This window comes from Hypanus sabinus, chromosome 8 (assembly GCF_030144855.1).
Source record: "Hypanus sabinus isolate sHypSab1 chromosome 8, sHypSab1.hap1, whole genome shotgun sequence".
Lineage (NCBI taxonomy): Eukaryota > Metazoa > Chordata > Chondrichthyes > Myliobatiformes > Dasyatidae > Hypanus > Hypanus sabinus.
The window spans coordinates 142170862-142195843 of NC_082713.1; the positions used below are offsets into that span (position 1 = coordinate 142170862).

A 24982-nucleotide genomic window follows, 5' to 3' on the forward strand; every position below is an offset into this window, starting at 1 on the left:
GCTAACATGAAATTGTACCCTCCTAATGATGTTCACTATCTACATTGTAATTATATCCAGTTGTGACAATGATTCCTATATTCCTGGTGGAAGATAACTAGAATTCCTTTGGCTTGTCAGGTTTGAAAGGTTTGAGCTAGATAATTTGACATCTAAAACTTCAGGGCAATTCAATAACTGACTGTTCAGACCAGCTTATTAATGTGATTTTGAGGGTTGAATCTGTCACTGTGTACTGAAAATATATGGCTCGGGGTAATTTCAAATAACTTCAGTACCTACAGTTTCAACATCTGGATAAGTGCAGTATCTCTATGGGAGGATGTCCTTAATGAGCAAACAGAAGTTTTCACTGTGTGTATTTTTCAGTTCTGTTTGTACTCGTTGAGCCATAGTAACAGATTTTGCACATTCTAATGGAAGGAAAATGCTGAACTGAGCTTCCCTCATACATTGGAATGACATTCACAGGTTTAAGATAATTGAAAAATGGGTTAGTTATAAATAATAAATAAATTGGTGTTTATGAACTGTTGTTGGGTGGTATCGTAATGGTGTTTGAGTCAAGACGGTGCTGAGCTTGTCATGGTCTGGTCTGTGAAGTCCGCGTTCCTGTTCACAGTCCAGTCCGTGGACTCCAAACTCCAGGTCTTCTGGCTGTCCCTTGTTTCAATTGGGCTTAATCATAAGCACCTGATGCTCCTGTTGGGACTGGGAATATAAGTGGCTCTGGGTTTGCGTGTAGGGGCTGGTTTGTCTTGTCAGTATCCTGTCCTTGTCTCTGTTAGGTAAGCCAGCCTGTCTTTGCTGTTACCCTGAGGCTGGACTGTTCCCTTCCCTTCCCCTCCCCTTCTTTTTGTAGACCAAGGCTCTGTGTTCCTGTCTCCCAAGACCAAGTCTGAGCTTCATGTCCTCATCCAGATCTGGTCCCATGTCCAGTCCTGTTGCCTTGCCACATCTTGTCCTCTTCTAGATCCGGAGTCTGAGCCCGAGTCAAGACCCAGGTTCTGGGTCCCTGTCCACTCTCTGACTCAGAATCCTTGTCCAGGTTCCAGGTTCCTAGTTCCTCATCCAGGTCCTGCTTTCCTGCTCTAGTCCTAGCCCAGGCCCTGTATCCTAGTCTCGTCCAGGGCCTGTGTCTTGTCCAGTGTCGTTTCTTCCCCACTTCCCTTGCCTTCTTGACACACCTAGTCCTGCCCCTAGTACTTCAGTGTCTGTGTCTTGCACTTGGGCCTGCACTCAATGCCCACCTTATGACGGAGCTGTCATGGCTCAGTCTTAGTTGTTTGTTTTTGTGTTTATAGGGATGGTTTGGGGGAGAGTGTGGGGAGTTGTAGGTGAAGTAATGGTTTAAGGACAGGCATAACTGGGACTAAAGAGTCATATGGGGCAAGAGCCTGTATTTGAACCCCAGGATGGACACTCTCCATGGTTGTACGTCAGTGATCTGGAGGTTGGATCAGGTTGGGTCAACAGGCACCAAGGAGACCAGCAATCCCTAGGTTTTCAAATTCCGAGTTGGAGGCCCATTTGCATGGGAGTCACAAGGGCCAGTGACCACTACTTCCCCACGGTCCACCAGGATCAGAGGCCCGAGGTGCCCTGTGGTCGAAGGTCAGCAATCCTGGAGGTCGGGCCGGTTGTAATCCGGAGGCCAAGCCCATGATCAAAGGTCACAGAGGTTGGCAAAGTCCAGAAGGCAAGTTGAAGGTCATATATGGTAACAGGTGAAAGGAGAAGCCTAGAGCTCAGTGAGTCCGGGGGTAGAGGCCTGAAGGTTGAGTCTGTGAGTCTTGGCCACAGAGTGGAGGTTGGAGGCCTGATGACTGCAAGTTTTGAGAGTCCAGGGCCAAGTACTGGAGGTCCAGAGGTGGCTTGTCCTGGGGTTTGAAAGCCTGTGTGTGTGAGGAGCAGGGAAGATAGAAAAGAGGCATATTTTGCAGTGGTTGTTTTGTTTTGTTCTGTTGTTGGTCCTGCTTGTGTATTGTATCGAACATTGTGGGCATGCTACATTGGCACTGGAGTGTGTGTTAACACCTGCGGGCACATCCTTGGATGTGCAGGTTGTTAACGCAATGATGCATTTCACTGAATGTTTCGATGTACATGTGATAAATAAATCTCAATCTGAATCTTTTGGAAGCAATTTACATAGTTGCTTGAAATAGACAAACCTTAATATTTATGCGAGACTAAGTAGGAGACTGGGCTTATGGCAGGCAACTGGTAATGGAGAACGCAATGGGAAAGAGCCTCTTTCTTTTCACAAATATTCTATCCCAACTCCAAAACTAACAAAGCATCTTGTCAATAATCATTGAATTGGCCAAAACTTAAATAAGTTATATGGAATTGTAATCTATCATAAATTATCCTAGAAGTACAGACATACTTGTCTACGAAGCAATGTCTGTGAAATCCATTGTCACGTTAAATCATGTGGTGTAAATAAGCCTGCAGCTAGATTCTACACTCAGGGAAAAAAGGATGAGAAAATAATTACTTTAGTGAGTATATTATATAGTTTAGCTGTAGAATGTTACTCTTTATTTTATAGGCTATTGACTATATTATTATATATAGTTGCTGATCAAACTTAATTGATTGTTGTAGGTTCTTGCAATATCATGCCACTGAAGAGATATTGTTGTGAGTTTGTCTGTCATTTCTTCTGCATTGTGAGGTAGTTTAATTTCCTGCATATACTGTTTCCAGTTAATTTTATGAATGGCTCCAAGCAATGAATCACACACATCTGCTAATATTACCAGGAGTAGATAACAAATGTCTTTGTTATGGTAGGAAAACTATGTGTGACAAGTGCTAGTTCAAATCAGTTTCCAAGCTCTTAATGAAAAAAAGTATTTATGTATTCATGAAATAACTTTGACAACTATAACACTAGATAGTGCAGCAATTTCAGGACTCTTGATTCCAATTGCTTACGGTGGTTTTATTGCAGTTGTAGATTTGGAAAAATCTGAATATTGTTCTTACCTTAGACAAAAATTTTGTTTGTCAGTGTGTGAACACAGAGGCAAGTGTTTGAGGAAATGTTGCATTTATTACAAAATTGTAGCTGAAAGAGTTTTTAAAAAGTCAAATTCAGAAATACAAACTGTATTTGCAGGGAATCGGGAAAAGAAACCCAGAAAATACTAATAACCATCTGTATGCATGGAGAGGAAAGAACAGAATTTATATTTCAAGTCAATGATCTGAAGGTGACTAAGCTGAGAGGCTCTACACATGCAATAAAACTGCCAGGATCATACTACAGGTATCATTGGGAACAGTCACAGCTACTTTAACGTAGTATAAAGCAGTAATATGCTGCTCTCTCCAACTCACTCAGTAGTCAGGAAATAACTGAGCTCTGCAAATTCACATATTAACATAAACCCACTTCTACCTCGTATCATAATGCTAACCTTTAGAAAACAACTTACAATTTGTTGATTCCTTTCAAAGCTTAAAGAAAGAGGGATTCAACCATCGGTTTTTAAGTTCTGAAAGTTGGTTGAGTACAGGTTATAAGTGATATTGCAAGTATGATAACACAGTGATCTGAGCTGCTAAGCTTCAGTTGGACTTTGAAATAAGCCAAAGTGCAAAATAATCCAGTCTTAAGTATAAACATCTAACTCACTTTTCAGGTCATCATATATAAAGAATATGTGATTCTGATGTTAGGGTAGTTAAATTTCATACAAGATTATTAGAATTGCTCTAGTTGCTGCACGACATTTACTCCAGGTTAACAGGGTGAAGTATCTACTGTAGTTCATTTGAAGTCCGCTGTGGTGAAACCAAGAGGACGTCAGCCACATCAAATCTCTGTGTGCTTTTATTGTGTGATTTTATGATTGGTGCGTTGATCACTCTTGAATGTATCGTAACAGACTCTAGTTGACAAGATAAGGGATAAGAGTGATAGTAGCATCAACAAGTAGTTAGTTTCAATTTAGGCAATGGATGGGGTGAAATGTTGACATTCAGATATCCATTAACTTGTGAGCAAAGTCTGGTAGATGTTATTGAATCTAAGGAAGTAACCATTTTAGTTTGCTGCAATTGTTAAGATGCTGCAGGTCTCAGCATATTGTTTGTTTGTGTCCATATGTGTGTACATACGAGTCCGGATAGAGCAACCGACCAAGCGAGGAGTGTGACAGGCCCGCACCAGCCCCCCTTGTAGGACCTATCGGCCGACAAAAGTTTGTTTCAGTAGATCGCAGCAAGGTAGCTGCTCTGCTACTTACGGAACCCTGAGCCCGAATTAGGTTGTCTGCGAATATTTTAGTACTGGGTTCCCCACGAACTTTCGGTGTGCTAAACAGGTTCAGAGGCAGCGCCCGTCTGTCCGCACTCCGGGCCGGTAGCAACGGCACTTCTCGCTGGCCAAACGAAGCAGCCGGTTACCCGAGGCCAACCAGTGATCCCTGACGCGCTTCGGTAATGACCTCGCATGGGTTCAAGTTCAACAGTGGGCGTGACAGGGAATGAGGAAAGGTGCAGCTGACTCGTACTGTTTCCTTGCGGCCTGGTGGTTGGGGACCAGCGCATGGCAGGGGAGCTACACGCATGCGCACTGGGCAGAAAGAACGGAACTAAAACCCCACAACCCGGAAACAATCTCTCAACAGTATTTGTGTATTTATTTTTCTTTTTTTTTTTCGGGATCTACTGGAAAGTCTCAAAGATTGACTAGTCGATCGCAATACGCAAGGGTTGGAGACCACTAGAGTATAAGATGATGAGAGGCATTGATAGTGTGGATAGTCAGAGGCTTTCTCCCAGGGCTGAAATGGTTGCCACAAGAGGACACAGGTTTAAGGTGCAGGGGAGTAGGTACAGAGGAGATGTTGGGGTATGTTTTTTACTCAGAGTGGTGAGTGTGTGGAATGGGCTGCCAGCAACATTGAAGGAGGCGGATACGATAGGATCTTTTAAAAGACTTTTGGATAGGCACATAGAGCTTAGAAAAATAGAGGGCTATGGGTAAGCTTAGTAATTTCTAAGGTTGGGACATGTTCAGCACAACTTTGTGGGCTGAAGGGCCGGTATTGTGCTGTAGGTTTTCTATGTTTCTAATATTTTAGGAACAGCTTCTTCCCCAATGCCATATGTATTTTCTTGATGAATGCTGCTTTCTTGTGGAAGCACTCAATGTAAGTTTGTTCACTGGTGAAGAGGGATATTGGGTTCTATTCACCACTTTCTGTAAACTTTTCCATTGTTTTTTTTTCATACGAGGCTAGTCTGCAACTAGTTAGGATCATCTCCACTGTATATCTACATAAATTTGTCAAAGTTTTTGTGACATGTTGAATCTACAATTTTCAAGCAAGTAGAGGCACTGCTATGCTTTCTTTGTGATGGTATTTCCTCATGCAGGTCCCATGGCAGATCCTCTGCTATAACACTAAAGAATTTAAAGCTACTGCCCCTCTCCACTTCTGATTCCCTAATGAGGCTCGTGGACCTCAGGTTTCTTCCCCCTGTAGTTGATAATCAGCTCTTTAATTTTATGACGTTGAGTGAGAGGTTGTTGTTGTGGCACCATTCAACCATCCTGCCCTCCCTGGGCGCGGATGCTGTAGGAGGCACGTATTCACAGTCCCGCGTGAGCTTTTCCCTTTGTTGGTGAAGCAGACCTGGCTCCCTTTTGGGACTGGCCTTTATGCCGGCGCGCTGGCTGTTTGTGAGCCGGTTCGAGTGCACTAGGAAGTGGGTCACCACATCACCACCTTTGATTTGGCCAACAACAGTGGTGGTGTCAGCAAACTTAAATATGGCTTTGGAGCTGTACTTAGCCTCACAATCATAGGTATAAAGTGAGTAAAGTAGGGATTCCCTTCTCCCACACTCTAACAGGAACTTCAAAGTTTATAATAAATTTATTATCAAAGTATAAGATTCATAATACCCTGGGATTCATTTTCTTGCATCCTACTTGTTTGCCCTGTCCTCTTCTCATCTCACATTTAAAAACCTCACATATGCCAGATATCTTTTTCCTGCTGACAAATTTACCCAATCAACCTTTGAAAGTCCCTGTCCAATGTCATTACAAGTAACCTTGCCTTTACTTAGGACATTAACTTGTTGACCTATCTTTTTCCATAATGATCTTGAAGCTAGTAGTATTACGGTCTCTCACTTACACATTAGCCCGTTGTCTAGTCAGGCCATCTATACATAACTACAAAAAACTTTCCTGGGCACTTGACATTTACTGGCCCACCTAATTCCTTAGCATTATGGCAGTCCTGGTCAGTAGCAGGAAAGTTAAAATACTGTACTATAACAACCCTATTGTTTCCACACCTATCTGCAGTTACCTTATTTATATGCTCCTCTGAAAGAAATTATCAAATGAGTTCTTAAGATGTTAAACTTTGAATGGATTTTTAATATAACAAGAATAAATCCTGTATTAAGTGACAAAAATAATAAATATTAGTTCACCTCATTAATGTACAATGTGCTGTTTCTTGTACTCCTCCATCCTTCTCAAGGATGAAACACCTGTTTCAAGGATGTTCATAGTGGGGCAGTCTGATATTTGAAGCGCCACCCTGTGGTATTATTTGCAAATGAAGACATGAGTACTACAGTCCAAGAACTGAGATCAGACAATTTGCAAATTAGATGGCTGTGGAGTTTTCATCAACTGCGTTTATAGTCTGGTGGTGAAATGTGCAAATAAGATACTCAGTAGAGGAAGACTGCAATACCAAACATCTCTTAAGACCACTTGCGTAAATCAACTCAGAGATTTTTGAGATGTATTTATTGAACATAAAATCAATTTTTAAAAAACTTCCTGTGATAGACTGTGCACCATTTACAGGGTCAAACATCATAGTTGATGTAAAGTGATTTTCAATAGATGAATTGAATGTCCATTCAACAGCTACTGTAATGAATAGAAGCACAGCACATCAATTGCTCCCCTTACTTGTGCTATGGCTCATAATGTGTATCTTCAATTTAGTACCCTGTGCAAATGTTTTGCAAAAGTCCGGACTATAACTTCAATCTGTCAGTTGTAATATTGACCTGAGTTGGAATATGATTAGATTTGAATTTAATACTGCTTCAGGAGATAATACAGTTATGCTTATGGCTATATGATACTGACTTTTCATGACTTTTTGTACATGGTTTATCTTCGCGTATTCTGGAGTATCTTCATGGAATTTTTTGACATTAATTATAATTAATGAAATAAGTTAAGCATGCAGGGGAACAAAAGGATACCAGTTGTTACTGAAGTAGCGCTAATAAAGTAGTGCTCCATTGACCCAGGGACATGAGTTTGAATTATTCGATGATAACTGACAGTTTGAATTCAAGTAAACATTTAAAACATCTAAAATCAAACAAAAGCAAGTCTGTGTGATGGAAACCATGAACCTATGAATTTACGTTCAAAAACTAATCAGGTTTGCAAATGTCTTTCAGGGAAGTGTCCTGACATCTTTACCAATTGGCCTGCATGTAACTTTAAGCCCACCAATCTAGTTGACTCTTAATAGCCTTTCTAGCCAATGGATAATTAGGAATGGACAACAAACGCTGTCATTGCTGGCGATGTCCATACTCGTGACTGAGTACATTTTGTAAAAATGTCATTTTGTTTGATAGAGCACAATGATCACATTACAACAAATACAGAGGCATTTCCAGAGTCATGGTGACTCTGGAAATTCAGTTAATTAAATAAACAAGAAATGAAAATACATGCTGAACAATGTCACATTTTGTGTAAAGCTCCATTGGTTCACCAGGAAAGGAAATTTTTACCCAGTCTAATCCATGTATGACTCTAGCCACACAGCAAGAAATACCCTCTGAAATGGCCTAGAAATCCCCTCATTTGCTATATAGGTCCACTACACATATGAGTCAGAGCTCCAAGCACATTTTCAAATGTGATGAAGGTTTCTGTCACTCCCTTTCATCTGGTGAGTTGCAGACCACTAGATGAAAATATTTTTCCTCATCTCTTCTCTAATCCTTCTACCAATTATTTTAAATCCCCTTGGTTTTTGACTCCACTGGTAAGGGAATTAGATCCTTCCACTTCACCCCATTAAGCCTGTCATAATTTTATACACTTTAATTATTTCTCCCCCAGCTTTTTCAGTTCCAAAGAAAACACCCCCAGTCTATCCTCAGCAAAAAATTACCAGCCCTGACAACATCATGGCCTGTCTCCTCTGCACTCTCCCTAGTGTAATCTCATCTTTTCTGTAACACAGTGATAAGTGGCAAGTAATGTTCATGCCTCAAAAAAAACCTTCTCTAATAAGAGGGAGCCCAACCACCAACGCTTCTATGACACTTTCACCACTGGATCCCCGCTCGGTAATTGTCCCAGATCAGAATTGCAATTGTACCAGCCGTGCTTTAATATAGGAGCCAGTGAGAGGCTGAATGTTCTGTGATGACATCATCTGAGCACCCCATCCACCTGCCAACAAATACATGGCGTAAGGCAGGAATGTGTGAGAGCTTGGAGAAGTGCCCTTTCAACACCACCAAAATAACTAAATATGATTAAGGACAAAGCAGTTCCTGTGAACACCTTAAATATAATCTTCATTACCTATGGAAACACATAGAATATCAAATATAAGGTGACTCCAGCATCTCACCAAGGCTGTTTTTGGCACCATCTCCAAAACCTACAGCCCTGGGTACCAGCAAGTTGTTTCTGAGTTCCAGATCTGAGATGGAGGTGTGTCACTTTCCATAGAGATGAGTCAAAATCCCCAGCGCATTTACTCAATGGCTGTTGAAAAACAATTGTGGATGGGCAATAATGCTGGCCTATACCAACATCACAGGAATGAATAAAAACATGAATTATGCCGTTAAATTAAATGGAACTGGAATGGCGGCGATAGATCTCTTGGTGAATTGGATTTTTATTTTGCTCCGTGGCGATACTTCAACATCAGGCGCTGGCTAGTTGTCATGATTTGGAAGAACAGGATTTTTGATAGCTGGCTTTTTAAAAAATGTAATTAGACTGCATAGACCTCTTGGTATTTCAAGCAATCCGCGTGACGTCTGGTCCTCTTAATGTTAAATATGAACACTGAAATGAACTGTTTGGGGAATTTAGATCGTTTTTCTTTCTTTCTGGGTCACTGCTAGGCTGGCGTTTGTACTATTTTTGACAGTAAGGTCAAAAACATCTGCTACCCAGGCGGAGGTCTGCACGGCATGATTCTGGATGACTGTACGTGTAGTCTGCAGGTAAGAGGAGCTGAGAAATATTGGACGCTATCTCTGGTGCTTTACTACCTCATGATCCGGTCTAGGCATCTGGTAAATTAAATTTGGGGAATTTGTATTGGTCTGGCTCCCGCTGCTGGTGGTTAACTGTATCATCTAAGTCGCTGGTATGGCAGAAACTGCATTTATGTCACCGTTAGATAGTGGAAAGTGTGAATTAATGCCACCGGAAGCGACAGTTTACGTCTTCACCTCAATAAAGTTTTGTTCGTGACTTCTCACCATCAGCAAAATTTGGGCAGACTAGAAATGTTTAGGATTATAGCGCGAGATTTACAGGAGTTGGTGGGGGGTGGAGGTGAATACATTCAAGGTCCTTTGGGGGGGGGGGGTGACTATTGTTGCGATTTGCTGGCTGAAGGCGCCAGGCTATTTCCGAAATGTCCCTGCATAATAATACAATGTCATTGAACGGAATCTGCAGCCCGCTCTTTGATCACTTCAGCACCCTTCTCAAAGGTGAGCACACACCGCCTTTTGGAAATAATTTCATGTTCGGAAAATCTGCTTTTCATCAGCTGATGTTGTTCCATTCCCGGGATAATAATCGCGTGGCGCACCGTTCAAATATCTTGCATTGTCTTTATATTTTCCAAATTGACGTTTTTTTGCCTAATGAATTGCAGATGTGATTGATATTTCAAATGTGAAACCCGTGTCTGAAAACTGCTGATCATTCGGTTATAAAACGAATAACCTTATGCATCAATCTAGTATAAATACTGTTTGAGTACGTTTCAAAACTTCTGTTGGACCCTTTACGTGTTCCCTTTCGACCATTCAGAATTTTAGTTGTCCCATAAGTTTATTGACAGCAAATTTCTATGAAGTTTGTTGAACGGTTGAACAGATGGGAAGGCGCTTTTCTTGGACGGGCTGTGGTATGCTGGTGTATCATCCTCCAACCCCAGGATGTCGTGTTTGTACAGCCCACAATCTGTATCCATTTGGTGTTTGGTTAACACTGGTGGTCGAGACCCACTCGGGGAGAATGCGGTCGTTTAGTTGGCTGCTGTTGGTGGATTGGCGCCCTCCCCCTCTTCGCCAGACCACAACATAGCTATATGCCTTCTTTTTGTTGCTGAATAGAAACCTCTCCGGGCTTCGGAGGGAAGACTGATGATTTAAAAAAAGTTCGTTTCTCTTTAACTTTAATGTGTAAACTTACTTTCAGTTGTCAGACCTGAAGATAAATTCTTCCCCATTTATTGTAACAGTCTGACCAGTCGGAGTGAGGAGATGGAGCCTCATTGAAAACTCTTGACTTCTTTGGGGAATCGCTAGGATTCAACCAGATCCTACAAGCCACTATTTGCAAAGCAAGAAATATCGACCGAGTTCCACGGGGACTCCAACAAGTAACTCGAGCATCGCGGTGGTGTGGGTCCAGCCGAGAACTGGGCTGATTGCCGTTGATTTTTATTCACAGAGTGCGGTGGCGGTGCGATTACTGGCCCAGGGAGCGCTCCATGCAGGGTTCACCCCGGCCGGTCTCACCATGACTGGGCTTCGCCTTCTGTTGGCTGCCGCTTTACTATCCAGTTTTTCCCAGAGTCTGGTTCAGGCAAACTCCTGGTGGTAAGTACCTCAACATTTTGTACTTTTATTTATTCCTGTCCGCCCGCTCAATTCAGAATGGTTTGAGCGTCATGGTGCATTTTAGTTCATCTCGAGTGATGGGTGGAGGGGAACGATGGTGTTTGATGAATATATGTGATAATAAAGAACAACATGTTAGATATTGTGGAACTTTACTGTAATGAAGGGAATTTGGTGAATCCCCACTTGAAGGAAGATAATGGAATTCAAAATTGTAATCAATCCATATATATAGATAGTTTATATCGTTGTCTAAATTGAGTTGAAAGAAGAATTCACAGCAATGCTGACGTCTCAGACTTTTGACACTTAATATCAGCGTTTAGCAGAGTATTGTCTCATGAACACAACCCGTTAAGAACACTATGCAATATGAATAAGATACTTCCAGTCACAATATCGATAATAATTTGGCACAGCATACAGTATCTTCGAAAGTACGTCGTCCAAGAAATGGAAAATTTAATCTACAATCGATAATTTCAAACTGGCGCCTTGAAATGAAAAATATAATTTTCTTAAGACGAATAGTTTTCTCCTTTAAGTAGGCTTTAAAGAATGAATGAAACCGATGGTTAGTGCTTAATTTAACTGCGTTCCGCTTAATGGTTAAAATAAAATATTTGAAGTCATTAGCGAGTAAAAGCTTTATCCAAAACGTCGACAGCGCTTCTCCCTATAGATGCTGCCTGGCCTGCTGTGTTCCACCAGCATTTTGTGTGTGTTGTTTGAATTTCCAACATCTGCAGATTTCCTCCTGTTTGCGCTTTATTCGAAGAAGCTCGAAACAAGTTGATCCTATTAAAAATGCCAATTCTCTTGAGTTCCCTAATAAATCTTTTTAAACCCACTCTAGGTCTTTGGCTATGAACCCAATTCAACGGCCTGAGATGTATATAATTGGCGCCCAGCCTCTCTGCAGTCAACTGAACGGCCTGTCGCAGGGGCAGAGGAAATTATGCCAGTTGTACCAGGATCATATGGTTTATATTGGAGAAGGGGCAAAAACAGGCATCAGAGAATGCCAGTACCAGTTCAGACAGAGGCGATGGAACTGCAGCACCGTAGATAACACCTCCGTGTTTGGAAGAGTAATGCAGATAGGTGAGACTTTCCAATTCGGTACATAACAAAAGAAGCTTCTTTTGAAAACAAAAGTTTAGCACTCAAGTGTTAGATCCGTTTCGATCGTTCTCTGAACAAAAGTGAAGCCAATCCTTTTCTCTGGAAGCGCGACCTGCGAGTCCTTGACGTCTAAGTTTATAGTAAGGTGTCGCCTGGATGCATTGTCCCAGCTTTTTGAAATTCAATTATCCATTCACAGGGTTTCGAGAAATCTGGGACTACATTGATGTTACCGACTCGCAGTATAATAAATGGAGGTGTCAGTCAGGGGGCTGGGAGAGAATGGAGCCAAACGCCATGTGCAGAGCAGATGGATTGGCAACTTGGCTTGATTTTAGACTGCTACACTCTTTATCAGTTTCTTTCTCTCTCTGGCGATGGGAGGGGAGGGGAGGAGAAGGGGTTACCTTTGTTTATAGAATGCGCTTAGATGTGATGCCACTTGACAGAAAAGTAATTTATTTAAAAAAAAGCGCGACAGGCGAGGGTGCCGTTTCCAAGTTCGTTCGGCGGTGTTGCCGCTCACTTTGTGGAAAAGTTTGCTGGCAGTTAGCCAAGAGTGAACTGTGCACGTGCACTTCGTTCACTATTGCCACTCCTATGTGATCTGAGGCAAATGAAAATGTCCATTATTTTGACCCGGTGATTTTCAGGGGGAGCATTAGAAGTCAGAATTGAACTCGCCCTCGGTTAAAATAACATGGATTTAGTTTATAATATATTTTCAGAAGAACTGTAAAAACGGAAACTTCTATAAACGTGGAATTGTGTAGACAACGACAAGTTTAGTTCAATAAGATTATAGACTAATGTTGATGTTATCTTTTAAAATGTCACAGTTTCATTCATTTGCCGATTAAACTACAATGAAGCAGATGAGGAAATAATTTCTTTAAAGAAATTTTCCCTTTTAAATGATCTATTTGGAGGGAAAAATGACGACCCCACTACTAAAGTTTATTTTGCTCTGGGGCACATATGTTTATGAAGAAACCAAGAGATTTCTTAATGAATGATGGGGAAACCAGAACGTTAGAATTGTAAACCGGGAGGAGGAACAACAGGAACACGGCCTCTCTTCCAACTATTTACCGATTGCACCTGTATTTGGAGTACTGTATATTGAGATTTTGTTTAGATAACCCAAATACAGAATCTCCCTCCTGGCACTTATCCTTGTAAATGGAACAAGTGCTACACCTGCCCTTACACTTCCTCCCTCACCACCATTCAGGGCCCCAGACAGTCCTTCCAGGTGAGGCGACACTTCACCTGTGAGTCGGCTGGTGTGGTATACTGCGTCCGGTGCTCCCGGTGTGGCCTTTTATATATTGTTGAGACCCGACGCAGACTGGGAGACCGTTTGGTGGAACACCTACGCTCGGTCCGCCAGAGAAAGCAGGATCTCCCAGTGGCCACTCATTTTAATTCCACGTCCCATTCCCATTCTGATATGTCTATCCATGGCCTCCTCTACTGTCAAAATGAATCCAAACTCAGGTTGGAGGAACAACACCTTATATACCAGCTGGGTAGCCTCCAACCTGATGGCATGAACATTGACTTCTCTAACTTCCATTAATGCCCCTCCTCCCCTTCTTACCCCATCCCTGACATATTTAATTGTTTGCCTGTTCTCCATCTCCCTCTGGTGCTCCCCCCCCCCCCCTTTTCTTTCTCCTGAGGCCTCCTGTCCCATGATCCTTTCCCTTCTCCAGCTCTGTATCACTTTTGCCAATCACCTTTCCAGCTCTTAGCTTCATCCCACCCCCTCCGGTCTTCTCCTATCATTTCGCATTTCCCCCTCCCCCCACTACTTTCAAATCTCTTACTATCTTTCCTTTTGGTTAGTCCTGACGAAGGGTCTCGGCCCAAAACGTCAACATCGCTTCTCCCTATAGATGCTGCCTGGCCTGCTGTGTTCTACCAGCATTTTGTGTGTGTTGTTGTTTGAATTTCCAGCATCTGCAGCTTTCCTCGTGTTTGCAATTTATTTTCTGTGTTTTTGAGTTACAAAGTTCAAGGTCACCTTTGATATTCTGAAGTTAAATTTAAATGTTTAATTAAGCACCATTTTTCATTTCCATCTCACCAGTCTTCAAATGTGGAATTAATAACTGAGATACCTTATCAACTTAACACCTATTACATCCCAGAGGAAGCGTTATTATTCAAATACTCCTGTAATTCATTGTATAGGAACATATCAACACATTCAAATGTAGAATGGATCATACACCAGGTATGGGCTTCCCCTGTAGTAAATATTTAACCCGCCGGTTCTGTCGGCTGCATAAGTCTGGGGAAGGCAATCTCTGGCCCCACCAAATGAACGAGACTGAGGTACAAAATCTCCTGGTTGGGTGGATGCTGTGTGATGTCCCCCGTTACAAATCAGTGCCATGAAATAATGAACGTTACACTATTTGTGATTAAAAGATTTAGCTTTATAATTCTTAATTGGACTAAAGGGTTAGTAAAGTAAAAGAAAAGAGCCCTTTTTAATGAAATGGTCTAGTGTGCACAAGTGGGAGCTGACGGTTTCCCTTCCGCTGGTCCTCCATCAATTTCCCCCCGGCTTTGTCAACTCCCGGCCCTGCTCCAAGTCCACTCCTTTCTGGTGTCTACAACCTCTCCTTTCAGGCGTCTTCTCCCCATCTTCCACTGAACAAAACACCCAGATCACCTCAGTCTCAGGCACACAACAAGAAAAGACACTCCCCTCGCTGGACGGTGCACATTTCTACTTTCCCAGGGTGTTGCTCTCTCTCTCCCCCCCCCCCCAACCAAACTTAGTCATGTCCTCATGACACTGAGATAATTTGTCAACCTTTCATGCAAAGCACAAAGTCCAACCCAGGCGCAAAAGGCAGTGACATAGTTCCCCAAAGCAGTAGGGGCCACACTCTGTTCTCCTGGTGCTACATAGGCCAGCCTATCCAGCGGTCTCCTGATTCTTTGCAACCTCCGTACCCCCCTCATCTACTTCATGTTCCGACACTACTGGGGATAGTTCTGGTCTACCTGGTGAGGCCCCCCCCCCCCCCCAATCTTATCACTTGTACCCTCCTGCAACTCGGACCCCTCTGTCCCTTGGCTGAGGCCTGCTTTATCCCACTGAAACTCGGGCTGTCCACAGAAAGTGGCACCCCCCCCCCCCCCCCATTTCACCTGACAGCATGAGAAGGGTTGGGAATTTCTTCCTCAGTCAGTGGGGAGTTAGCATAAGAGAGGCATTTACCACACATTCGTTACATTAGCAGTGAAGCCTTTCCCTGGGTGTTACAAATGTTTGCTAATTTAACCTTCAGGTTCAAAGGGCTTCATTTTGTGAATGCCATTAAATATTTAATGACATTAGATATAATGCCATCCCTTCAGCAAGAAGGGACTGTAGTTTTTTCCACAGATGCTGCCTGTCCTGCTGAGTTCCTCCAGCATTTGTGTCTGTTGCTTGTTGATGACGGCTTTTGCCACTTTTGAACAGACCATCAAAAACATAACTTTTCTTAACCTCACAATCTCCAATCTGAAAGACCACTTCATTATATATTTTCCTCTTAATTATTGTTTGTCTTTTTAACAATATAACAAAGTGCATTTCAGGGATTTGACCATTTATCAGAATTCTCTATTTTAATGAATACACAGTAAAAAGAAAACTTGAGCTCATATAGTTCAAATGTATCTCACAACCAACACATTTTCAAATGTTGTGTGGTCATCTCAAATGGGAAAAAAACCATACTGGAAGTAATGAGAAATTAAGTTTTTCTATTATTGGTGGGAATTGTTTGAGCCATTATAGTTGGTGAGGCCACTATGGGACCTCTCTCCTTCATTTAAGACAATGAATATTCTTTCCATCCTCATGAACAAGTACAGATTGCTGGTATTGAGGTTGTTACTCATTTCTATCATTTGAAGTCAAAGAGTTTGAAATACAGTCAGTTCTTCAATTATGGGCACAGGTCAAGCATGTTTAGACAGGGCAGAGGAACCAAAAGCTGAATTTGATGAATCACAAAGAGATTATAAATCAAGAGTTGGGGATGAATGGGTCGCGTGAGGTAAATAATTCAGGTGCTAACCAAGATAAATAGACAAAACCAAGATAAATAGATTGGGCTGGGCAACAGGTGAGAAGGAAACTAAGATTGGCAAAGAGAGCATGAGAAGAAAAACACCAATTATGACAAAAAGGTATAGTTGGAAAGATAAAAGGATATTTCGCACTGCTCTTTACCAAGGAAAAAAGTTACAACCGAAATCTTAATAATAAGGAATGTAGCAGAGTTAATGGACAAGGTGAAAATTGTAAAAGTGTTGTAACTAAAAGCCTGGCAGTGCTTAGAGTAACAAACCAATTGGTCCAGATGGGATGTATCCCAAATTGCTGGGAGGGGGGGGGGGGGGGGGTTGAAGATTGCAGAAGGCGTGCCTGCATGTACCAGTGCTTGCTGGATTCGGGGGGGGGGGTGCAAAGGGCTGGAAAATGCAAATGTAACCGCCTTATTCAAAAGGGGTGTATATACAGTGCATGCAACAATTCAGTTTTAACCTCTGATCTGGGGAAGGTGTTTATGTAAGGACAATGGGTTCTCTCTGACCACAGGAACGATGCTAAAGATTGGAGTACTGCTAAATGTGCCATTGTTTAAAATGGGATAAAGGGATAAACTAAGAAATTGCAGGCTGTTTGACTTCTGTAGTGAAAATAAATGATAGGAATCAGTTCTAAGGGTTGATATAAATCTTCCCATTTGTCATGGGCAATCAACATGGATTTGTTGGGTGAAGATCTCGTCTGACTAATTTGTGATTTTTTTGGTGGGGTGGGGGTGTAGGTGAGGGTGTTGCATTTAGTACAGCCTGCATAGAACTTAGCAAGGCTTCTGACAAAGTCCACATAGTGGTCTATTTAAAAAAAATTAAAATGTGGTAAACTACACCAGTGGTAGGAAGCAAAGAGTAAAAGTAATAGTAACTGAAAATCTGTTACCAGTGGATATCCAATGGGCTTAGAACCCTGGTTCTTTATAATTACTTAATGATTTATGTTTAAATGTGCAGGGAATGATTTGTAGGTAGTACAATATAGGGCATGTAACCAGCAGATTTAGAACTGGTTTAGAAATTCTTCTGAAAACTTTTGACCACAGGTAGATATACAAACAACCTGCTGGAAAAAACTCAGCAGGTCAAGCAATGTCTGGGGTGGGGGGGGGGGGAGTGCGAGTGCATTGAAGTTGTTGAGGTAACTGATCAAAATCAAAATCTGGATTTCACCAGCAGATTGTTTATGTTCTGGATTCCAGCATCTGCACTCACTTGTGTCTCCATAGGTAGATATAAATGGCATTTATGGATTTAACATCCAAAGAAATGTGAAATAATGTAATTAAAGAGGTCCAGAAGGGCAAGAGAGATAAATGGAAGCTATTGAGTAGTGTTAAAGAGCATTGAGAGGACAGAGTAAATGTAAGAGATATACATTCTATATGTATAGAGATCTTGTAAGTTAAACAAAACAGATAGTTAGAGACATACAGAATGCGTTCCATTATTAGCTGAGGCAGGGACATCATGTAGAGTATAGAATACCATGTAGTTCTTCCCACCACTTTACAACAAAGATCTGATTGTACTGCATTGGGTACAGAGGAGATTTACAAGGATGTTGCCTTCACTGATTAATTTTAGCTGTAGGACTGGAGCTGTTTTCTTTGACACTGAGAAGGGTAGAAAAGTGTATAAAATTTAAAATGGGCTAAGACAGTAAATGAGAAGAAACCCATTTTCCTTGGCAAAGTGGTCAAAACACAGGGGGCACAAGTTTAAAGTGATTGGTAGGAAATCAGAAAGGAGGTGGGAAAAGAAACTTTCATCCAAGGAAGGTAGGGAGTTAGGAGCTCACTGTGGGAAGTGGTGGTTGGGGCAGAAATCATCATCAATTGCTGCATTTAATGTAAGAGAAACGTATACAATGTACATTCTGAAATTAATTTTCTTCACAAACATCCACAAGAAGTGGAGTGCCCAAAAGAATAAATGGCAGTTAAGCATTAGAATCCCGAAGTACCACCCCCAGCCCCCCTCCCATGCATAAACAGCAGCAAGGCAACGACCCCACCCACCAGCAAAAAAGGCATTGAAGTCCTCCAAGGATGTATGCTTAAAGAGTCGTGATCTGCTCAGCTACATCCTATGGGTTGGAGTTAAACTGGCTAGCCCTTCTCCTATTGGCATGGACAGGATGGTCCCAATGACTTCTTATGTGACGTACATTTTCTACAGTTCAAAATCTTTTACAGTCGATTCTTGAAAAGCTTTGAGATAATAAAGGAAATCCACATTGTATTTATAACAAGAAAATCATTTACTGTATATTGAATACATTAAAAAACATAAAAAAATCAGAAATACTGTATATTTTAAAAAAGTGAGGTAGTGTCCAGTTCAACGTCTATTTACGAATCGGATGGCAGAGGGGAAGAAGCTGTTCCTGAATCGCTAAGTGTGTGCCTTCAGGCTTCTGTACCTCCTACCTGGTGGTAACAGTGAGGAAAGGGCATGCCCCGGGTGCTGGAGGACCTTAATAATGGACGCTGCCTTTCTGAGACCCTGCTCCTGAAGGTGTCCTGGATACTTTGTAGACTAGTACCCAAGATGGAGCCGACTAGATTTACAACCCTCTGCAGCTTCTTTTGTCCTGTGCAGTAGCACCCCCCCCCCCCACCATACCAGACAGTGATGCAGCCTGTCAGAATGCTCTCCACGTTACATCTATAGAAGTTATTGAGTGTATTTGTTGACATGCCAAACTCCTAATGAAATATAGTCGCTGTCTTGCCTTCTTTATCACTACATTGATATGTTGGGACCAGGTTAGATCCTCAGAGATCTTGACACCCAGGAACTTGAAACTGCTCACTCTCTCCACTTCTGATCCCTCTATGAGGATTGGTACGTGTTCCTTCGTCTTACCTTTCCTGAAGTCCACAATCAGCTCTTTCGTCTTACTGACATTGAGTGCCAGGTTGTTGCTGTGGCACCGCTCCACTAGTTGGCATATCTCACTCCTCTACACCCTCTTGTCACCACCTGAGATTCTACCAACAATGGTTGTATCGTCAACAAATTTATAGATGGTATTTGAGCTATGCCTAGCCACACAGTCATGGGTATATAGAGAGTAGAGCAGTGGGCTAAGCACACACCCCTGAGGTGCACCAGTGTTGATCGTCAGCGAGGAGAGTATGTTATCACTAATTCACAAAGATTGTGGTGTTCTGGTTAAGAAGACGAGGATCCAATTGCAGAGGGAGGTACAGAGGTCCAGGTTCTGTAATTTCTCAATCAGGATTGTGGGAATGATGGTATTAAATGCTGAGCTATAGTCGATGAACAGCATCCTGACATAGGTGTTTGTGTCTAAAGCCATGTGGAGAGCCATTGAGAAAGCGTCTGCCATTGCCCTAATGTGGCGATAGGCAAATTGCAATGGGCCCAGGTCCCTGCTGTGGCAGGAGTTCAGCCTAGTCATGACCAACCTCTCAAAGCATTTCATCACTGTCGATGTGAGTGCTACCAGACGAAGACAGCTCACATTATTATTCTTAAGCACCAGTATAATTGTTGTCTTTTTGAAGCAAGTGGGAACTTCTGCCCGTAGCAGTGAGAGGTTGAAAATTACCTTGAATACTCCCACTAGTTGCTTGGCACAGGTTTTCAGAGCCTTACCAGGTACTCCATCTGGACCTTCTGCCTTGCGAGGGCTCACTCTCTTTAAAGACAGACTAACATCAGCCTCTGAGATGGAGATCACAGGGTCAGCAGGTGCAGCAGGGATCTTCACAGCTGTAGTTGTGTTCTCCCTTTCAAAGCGGGCATAGAAGGGGTTGAGTTCATCTGGTAGTGAAGCTTCGCCGCCATTCATGCTATTGGGTTTCATTTTGTAGGAAATAATGTCCTGTAAACCCTGCCAGAGTTGCCATGCATCCGATGTCACCTCCAACCTTTTACATTAACCGTACTTTCTACTTGTCTTTCTTCAGGGAGTCGGGAGACTGCTTTCACTTATTCAATATCAGCAGCAGGAGTTGTGAATGCCATAAGTCGAGCGTGCCGCGAAGGGGAGCTCTCAACCTGTGGTTGCAGTCGTGCTGCCAGACCCAAAGATCTTCCCCGAGATTGGCTGTGGGGTGGCTGTGGAGACAATGCAGAATATGGCTATAGGTTTGCCAAAGAATTTGTGGATGCCAGAGAGAGGGAGAAAAATTACCGCAAAGGTTCAGAAGATCATGCCAGGATGTTAATGAACCTACAAAACAATGAAGCTGGCAGGAGGGTAAGAAATGGATGGGGATGTTTTATTCTGGACATGTTTATGGTTCCAACTTCTGCGATATCCCAAAGTGTTGACCACTCTCTCTCATCTTGACTACTTCTTCAATTTCAATGTTGTCTTATCAATTGGTTTGCCTCTGTTCTATATTTTAACATATCTTAATATTTCTATTTAAACTACCCACCCACTGACCAATAAATCATTCACTTTTGTTTTATATTTTTTTGATATTACATTTTGACCATCGTACTTTTGAATTGTAGGTAATTTTAATTATTTTCATTTTGATACAGTACCTTTGTTAATCTACCTAAAGATGCACATGTAGCAGATAACTTCAATTTCTAAACAATCCATAACTGTTCAGAATGACTTAATCGATTAAGATTTCACCTGGGTGCAAACGTTCCCATAAGCAAAAGCTGTTTGAAATACTTCTATCAACATCATTCTATCTAGCCTCTGCAGGAAACTTTTATGTTATACACAGGGAATAATTAGTATATGGCCTTATTATTTCATAGGTGTCCAGTGATTCTGAAAGAAAATGTATTGGAAATGAGATTAGATTTGCTATTTGTGTCCTGAACCTGTTAAAATCAGCAAAAAAACCTAAACTTCCCACTGGGATTGCATAATTTGGGCTGTTTTCTTTTAAGTAATAAAAAAGGAAGTTTTTATGTGTAACAGTAAAAAGAGAATTTCTTGGGTTGTTTCTGGGCTGAGTCACTGTTAATGTGACTGTTGGACTAAGTGAAGGGCTGCCTGATGAAATCAACCAACTTACCATGGGCTTCTCTCTGGCTCTACTTTCTACTTCCTGTCTGCTTCTACAGAGAAGAGTTCTGACAACCCAAACTATTGCAGATGCTGAAAATCTAAAATAGAAACAGAAAGTGCTGGAAATACTCAGCAGGTCAGGCTGCATCTGTAGGAGGAGAAGCCCAAGTTACCAATTCTAGGCTGTGGTTTTGTTATAGTATATAAACTTATAAAAGTAAAGGCAAAATTATATCTATGATAATGGATCATGCTGAATCTTGTTTACTCCAAACACTCAACATACAGCCCCACCCAGGGTAGACATTCTTACTTTGGCGGACCCTCAGACCAATTGCCCTGGATGGATGGGGGTGGGGTTCTCTAAGCTGAAATGCTAACTGTATTTCTCTTCCCACAAATGCTGCCTGACTTGCTGATATTTCTGGTAATTTTGTAGTTTTTAGTACAGTGATGCTACATGCCATATAAAACTTGCTTTCTGTGCCTGTCCTTTCCAGTGGTAAGTGAAAAACGTCCCAGTTTGTAGAATCAAAGGCTCCTTCTGGTAACTTGTAGTACCTTAAACTACTATGCACAATGTCTACCAGGTCAACAAGCTAGTTTGACTATAGCATCTCCTGGAATTGTCTGTCAAACAGGATTTGAACCAGTAGAATATTTTGGAGTGTGTATCAGAGATACCATTAGAGCTGATGGACATGAATTTTAATTGCATAAAGTATTGGAATAAATTTTTGGGCCCATCTCAGGACACTTGAGTGCCAGCTGTCTAGTGTGCTGAAAGAAAAATCTGATGGGGAAGATGATATCACCATCAGAATGAACCTCTTCACTCCATTTAATTCAATTTGCCCTATTTTGGAAATCCATATGTCTTTTCCCACTAGATTTTCTATTTGTGTTAGCCCAAAGTCACTTTTGTGAATTTGTTCATATTTCCCTTAAGCCTGTTACTGTGTAATGCCTTTAAGTATCATTACAAAGTTTTTTTGGCATTCTGTAAATTATACTGATTTGAGTGTGATATGCAGGCCCGAGGTGCACTTATGGATATCATACACCAAGGAGGTAAAATTCTATTCCTACTGTGTCACTTGGCCCTCAAGGAAGTACTTGAAATGGGTTCACTGGATCAAGTCGCATTGTGTGGGATGGCATGTATTGGTGCTGGAAGTTCAGAGTTCTACTCTTACAAAGTAACTAATCCAATTTGTTAATCTTGTTCTATTGCTATTTCTGATGCTTCTCATTCAACAATGAGTTCGAGATTGGTTAGTTTTTTAAAAAAGGGAATTTTTAGCAAAAGTCTGCAGCGCACATGCAAATGGGCAAAAGGTATTCTAAATGCTAAGATCACAATTCGAACTGTTACAGAAGAAACTTTCCTGTTTAAGAGAAATTGCCTGAAACATGTTGCAAGTAGTTCTGTAGAGACTTGCTCTTTGGTCAGTTCCTTCCTGTTATAATCCAAAGTGAGATCATGGTTGGAGGAGAATCAGAGTCAAAGACTGCATCCGAATTGACATGCTGCTGCTGAACTCAGCCCTGAGTCCAGTCATGAGCTGAGGAACTGGTTGCACTTTACATCTGCCTCAGCTTTACATTTGTAGCAAGGCCTCTCTCTAATTGAATGGAATTATTAACACTGACTGAAACGGTAAGTGCAAACAAATATTTTATTAAATTTCATTTAATGTCTATTCTATTTGAACTTGTTTTAAATTATAATTCATATTATACATGTACTCCATAATTTACATTCACAATAGGTAAATTTATTTAAATTTTTTAAAATAGTTAACAATATTTAATTGTTATTTTCCAGTCTAAGATGGTGCTAGTGATCTACAGCGACAACTTACTGGCAGCAAACAAAACTACTAATTAGTTTATTAATCACACTTTTTCTCAAACGTTCACAGCAGTCAACAGCCTGTAACTTCACTTTTGGAGATGTACTTTTGAACTGCCTGCAGAACTTGGCATTTTTGTGGTGTGAATTGAAGTCTTGAAGGGGCAGGGCAGCTGCAGTGTGGTATGTGTGGGCTGAATTGAGGCGCAGGGCCTGGGCCTAAGAGCAGGGAATGAGCCAATGTTTGGCCATTGCTGGAGTGGGTTTGAAGCAGCAGATCAGAGGCGAGGTTAAGTCGAGGCAGCAGGGCCCTGGTCCAAGAGCAAGGAACAAGTTGATGTTTGACCGATTTAAGCGTCGGGCTAAATTGGGAAGATCAGCTACAGGCCAAATCAGGGCTGTTGGTCCTGGGCCCGACGGCATATCACAGTGGCAGGGCCTGGGTCCGAGAGTGAGGAATGACCCACAGTTTGGCCGATTTAAGTGCCAGGAAAGATTGAAAAGGTCAGGGGGTCAGTGACAGATGAGAGGGGCGGGGCCAGTGTTCAGTTTGCTGCTCACAAGGCTTATTCATCTCTGTGCTGAACTGAGGCTGTGGCCTTCAACTAACCAGCTCCTGGACTGGCTGTGATTGGCTTAGTGATTGTGAACTCACTTTTGTGAACTACAGTTCTGAAAATTACTTGCTTCTATTGTTTGCACTATTTGTTTTCTTTCCCTGCGTTATCAGTGTATCATTTTTTTTAGTGTGGGTTCTGTTGGGTTTCTTTGTTTTGTGCCTTCCTAGAAGGAGATTAATCTTAAAATTGTATATAGTATACATACTTCGATAATGTAGTTAATGACAGTATATTTGATGTAATGTAAAATGTTGTGGAAGTATATCATGTTATGGGAAAATATATAATTAATTGTTCCTTCATTGCTTCATCGTACACCAAATGATCCATTCCCCCCATGACTGCATGGGTTTCCTCATGCTTCTCAAGTTTCCTCCTGTATTCCAAAAAACATGTACAGGTTACTAGGTTAATTGGTCATATGGGTGTAATTGAGCTGTGTGGGCCTGTACCTATGATGTATCTCCAGAATAAAATTAAAATAAAACTTACCATACTATATTGAGAAAGGCAATCTTATAAAAACAAATCTAAAAAAGTTTTTATTCCCTTAATTTTCCATGTTAGAAAAGCCTTATCCAAAGTTGATGGTTTAAAAAAGAAATTAGAATAAATATTACTAGAAAGTAAAAAATCATTTAATTAAAAAAATCTACAAAATTGAAACCAAATTTTTAAAGTATGTTTAACAACAGGGTTAAGAGCTTGTTTACCTATTCTGGAGAACAAAAGGGGAAGAGGAGCTCCTGATAAAGAAGCTAACGAAAACCCCATTACTGAATTTTCCTCCAGCTGCAACCTTGAAGGGCGATCTTGATCGTCTATATCATAAATCCAAAAAGTAATATAGCGAATATTAATTGCCCAATAATAAAATCTAAAGTTTGGTAAAGCCAGTCCTCCCATCTTTTTTTGATTTTTGCAATAAAAGTTTATTCACTCTAGAGCTTTTATTATTCCAAAGATAAGACAAAATCAGAGAGTCTATTTTGTCAAAAAATGTTTTTGGAACAAAAGAGGGAACTGCTTGCAATATATATATAAAAATTTCGGTAGAATAACCATTTTTATAGCATTTATTCGACCGATCAATGACATCGACCTAGGTGACCATTTGGAAAGCGCCTGTTGAGTATATTCAACTAAAGGGAAGAAATTATGCCTATATAGGTCTTTAAAATTTTTTGTAATTTTGATACCAAGGTAAGTAAAATGGTTTTTGGCAATATTAAAAGGTATTTGATCATAATAATGAAAATAATTATTAATAGGAAGTAATTCACTTTTATGTAAATTAAGTTTATATCCTATGCTATGTAAATTAAGTTTATATCCTATGTA

General features: G+C 41.3%; 1 protein-coding gene across 3 annotated transcripts in view; it reads left to right on the top strand.

Moving 5' to 3' along the window:
• The window catches only part of wnt5b (wingless-type MMTV integration site family, member 5b), a 129790-nt gene that overhangs the window by 82330 nt on the left and 22478 nt on the right, over positions 1-24982 (top strand). For 2 of the 3 annotated variants that reach the window (XM_059978069.1, XM_059978071.1), the window contains exons 2-4: positions 10742-10890; positions 11768-12015; positions 20094-20386. In XM_059978069.1, the coding sequence (XP_059834052.1) occupies positions 10742-10890; positions 11768-12015; positions 20094-20386 (690 nt within the window). Of the gene's footprint in view, positions 1-9171; positions 9274-10741; positions 10891-11767; positions 12016-20093; positions 20387-24982 lie in introns of those variants that run through there. The other variant, XM_059978068.1, reaches the window with a different exon arrangement.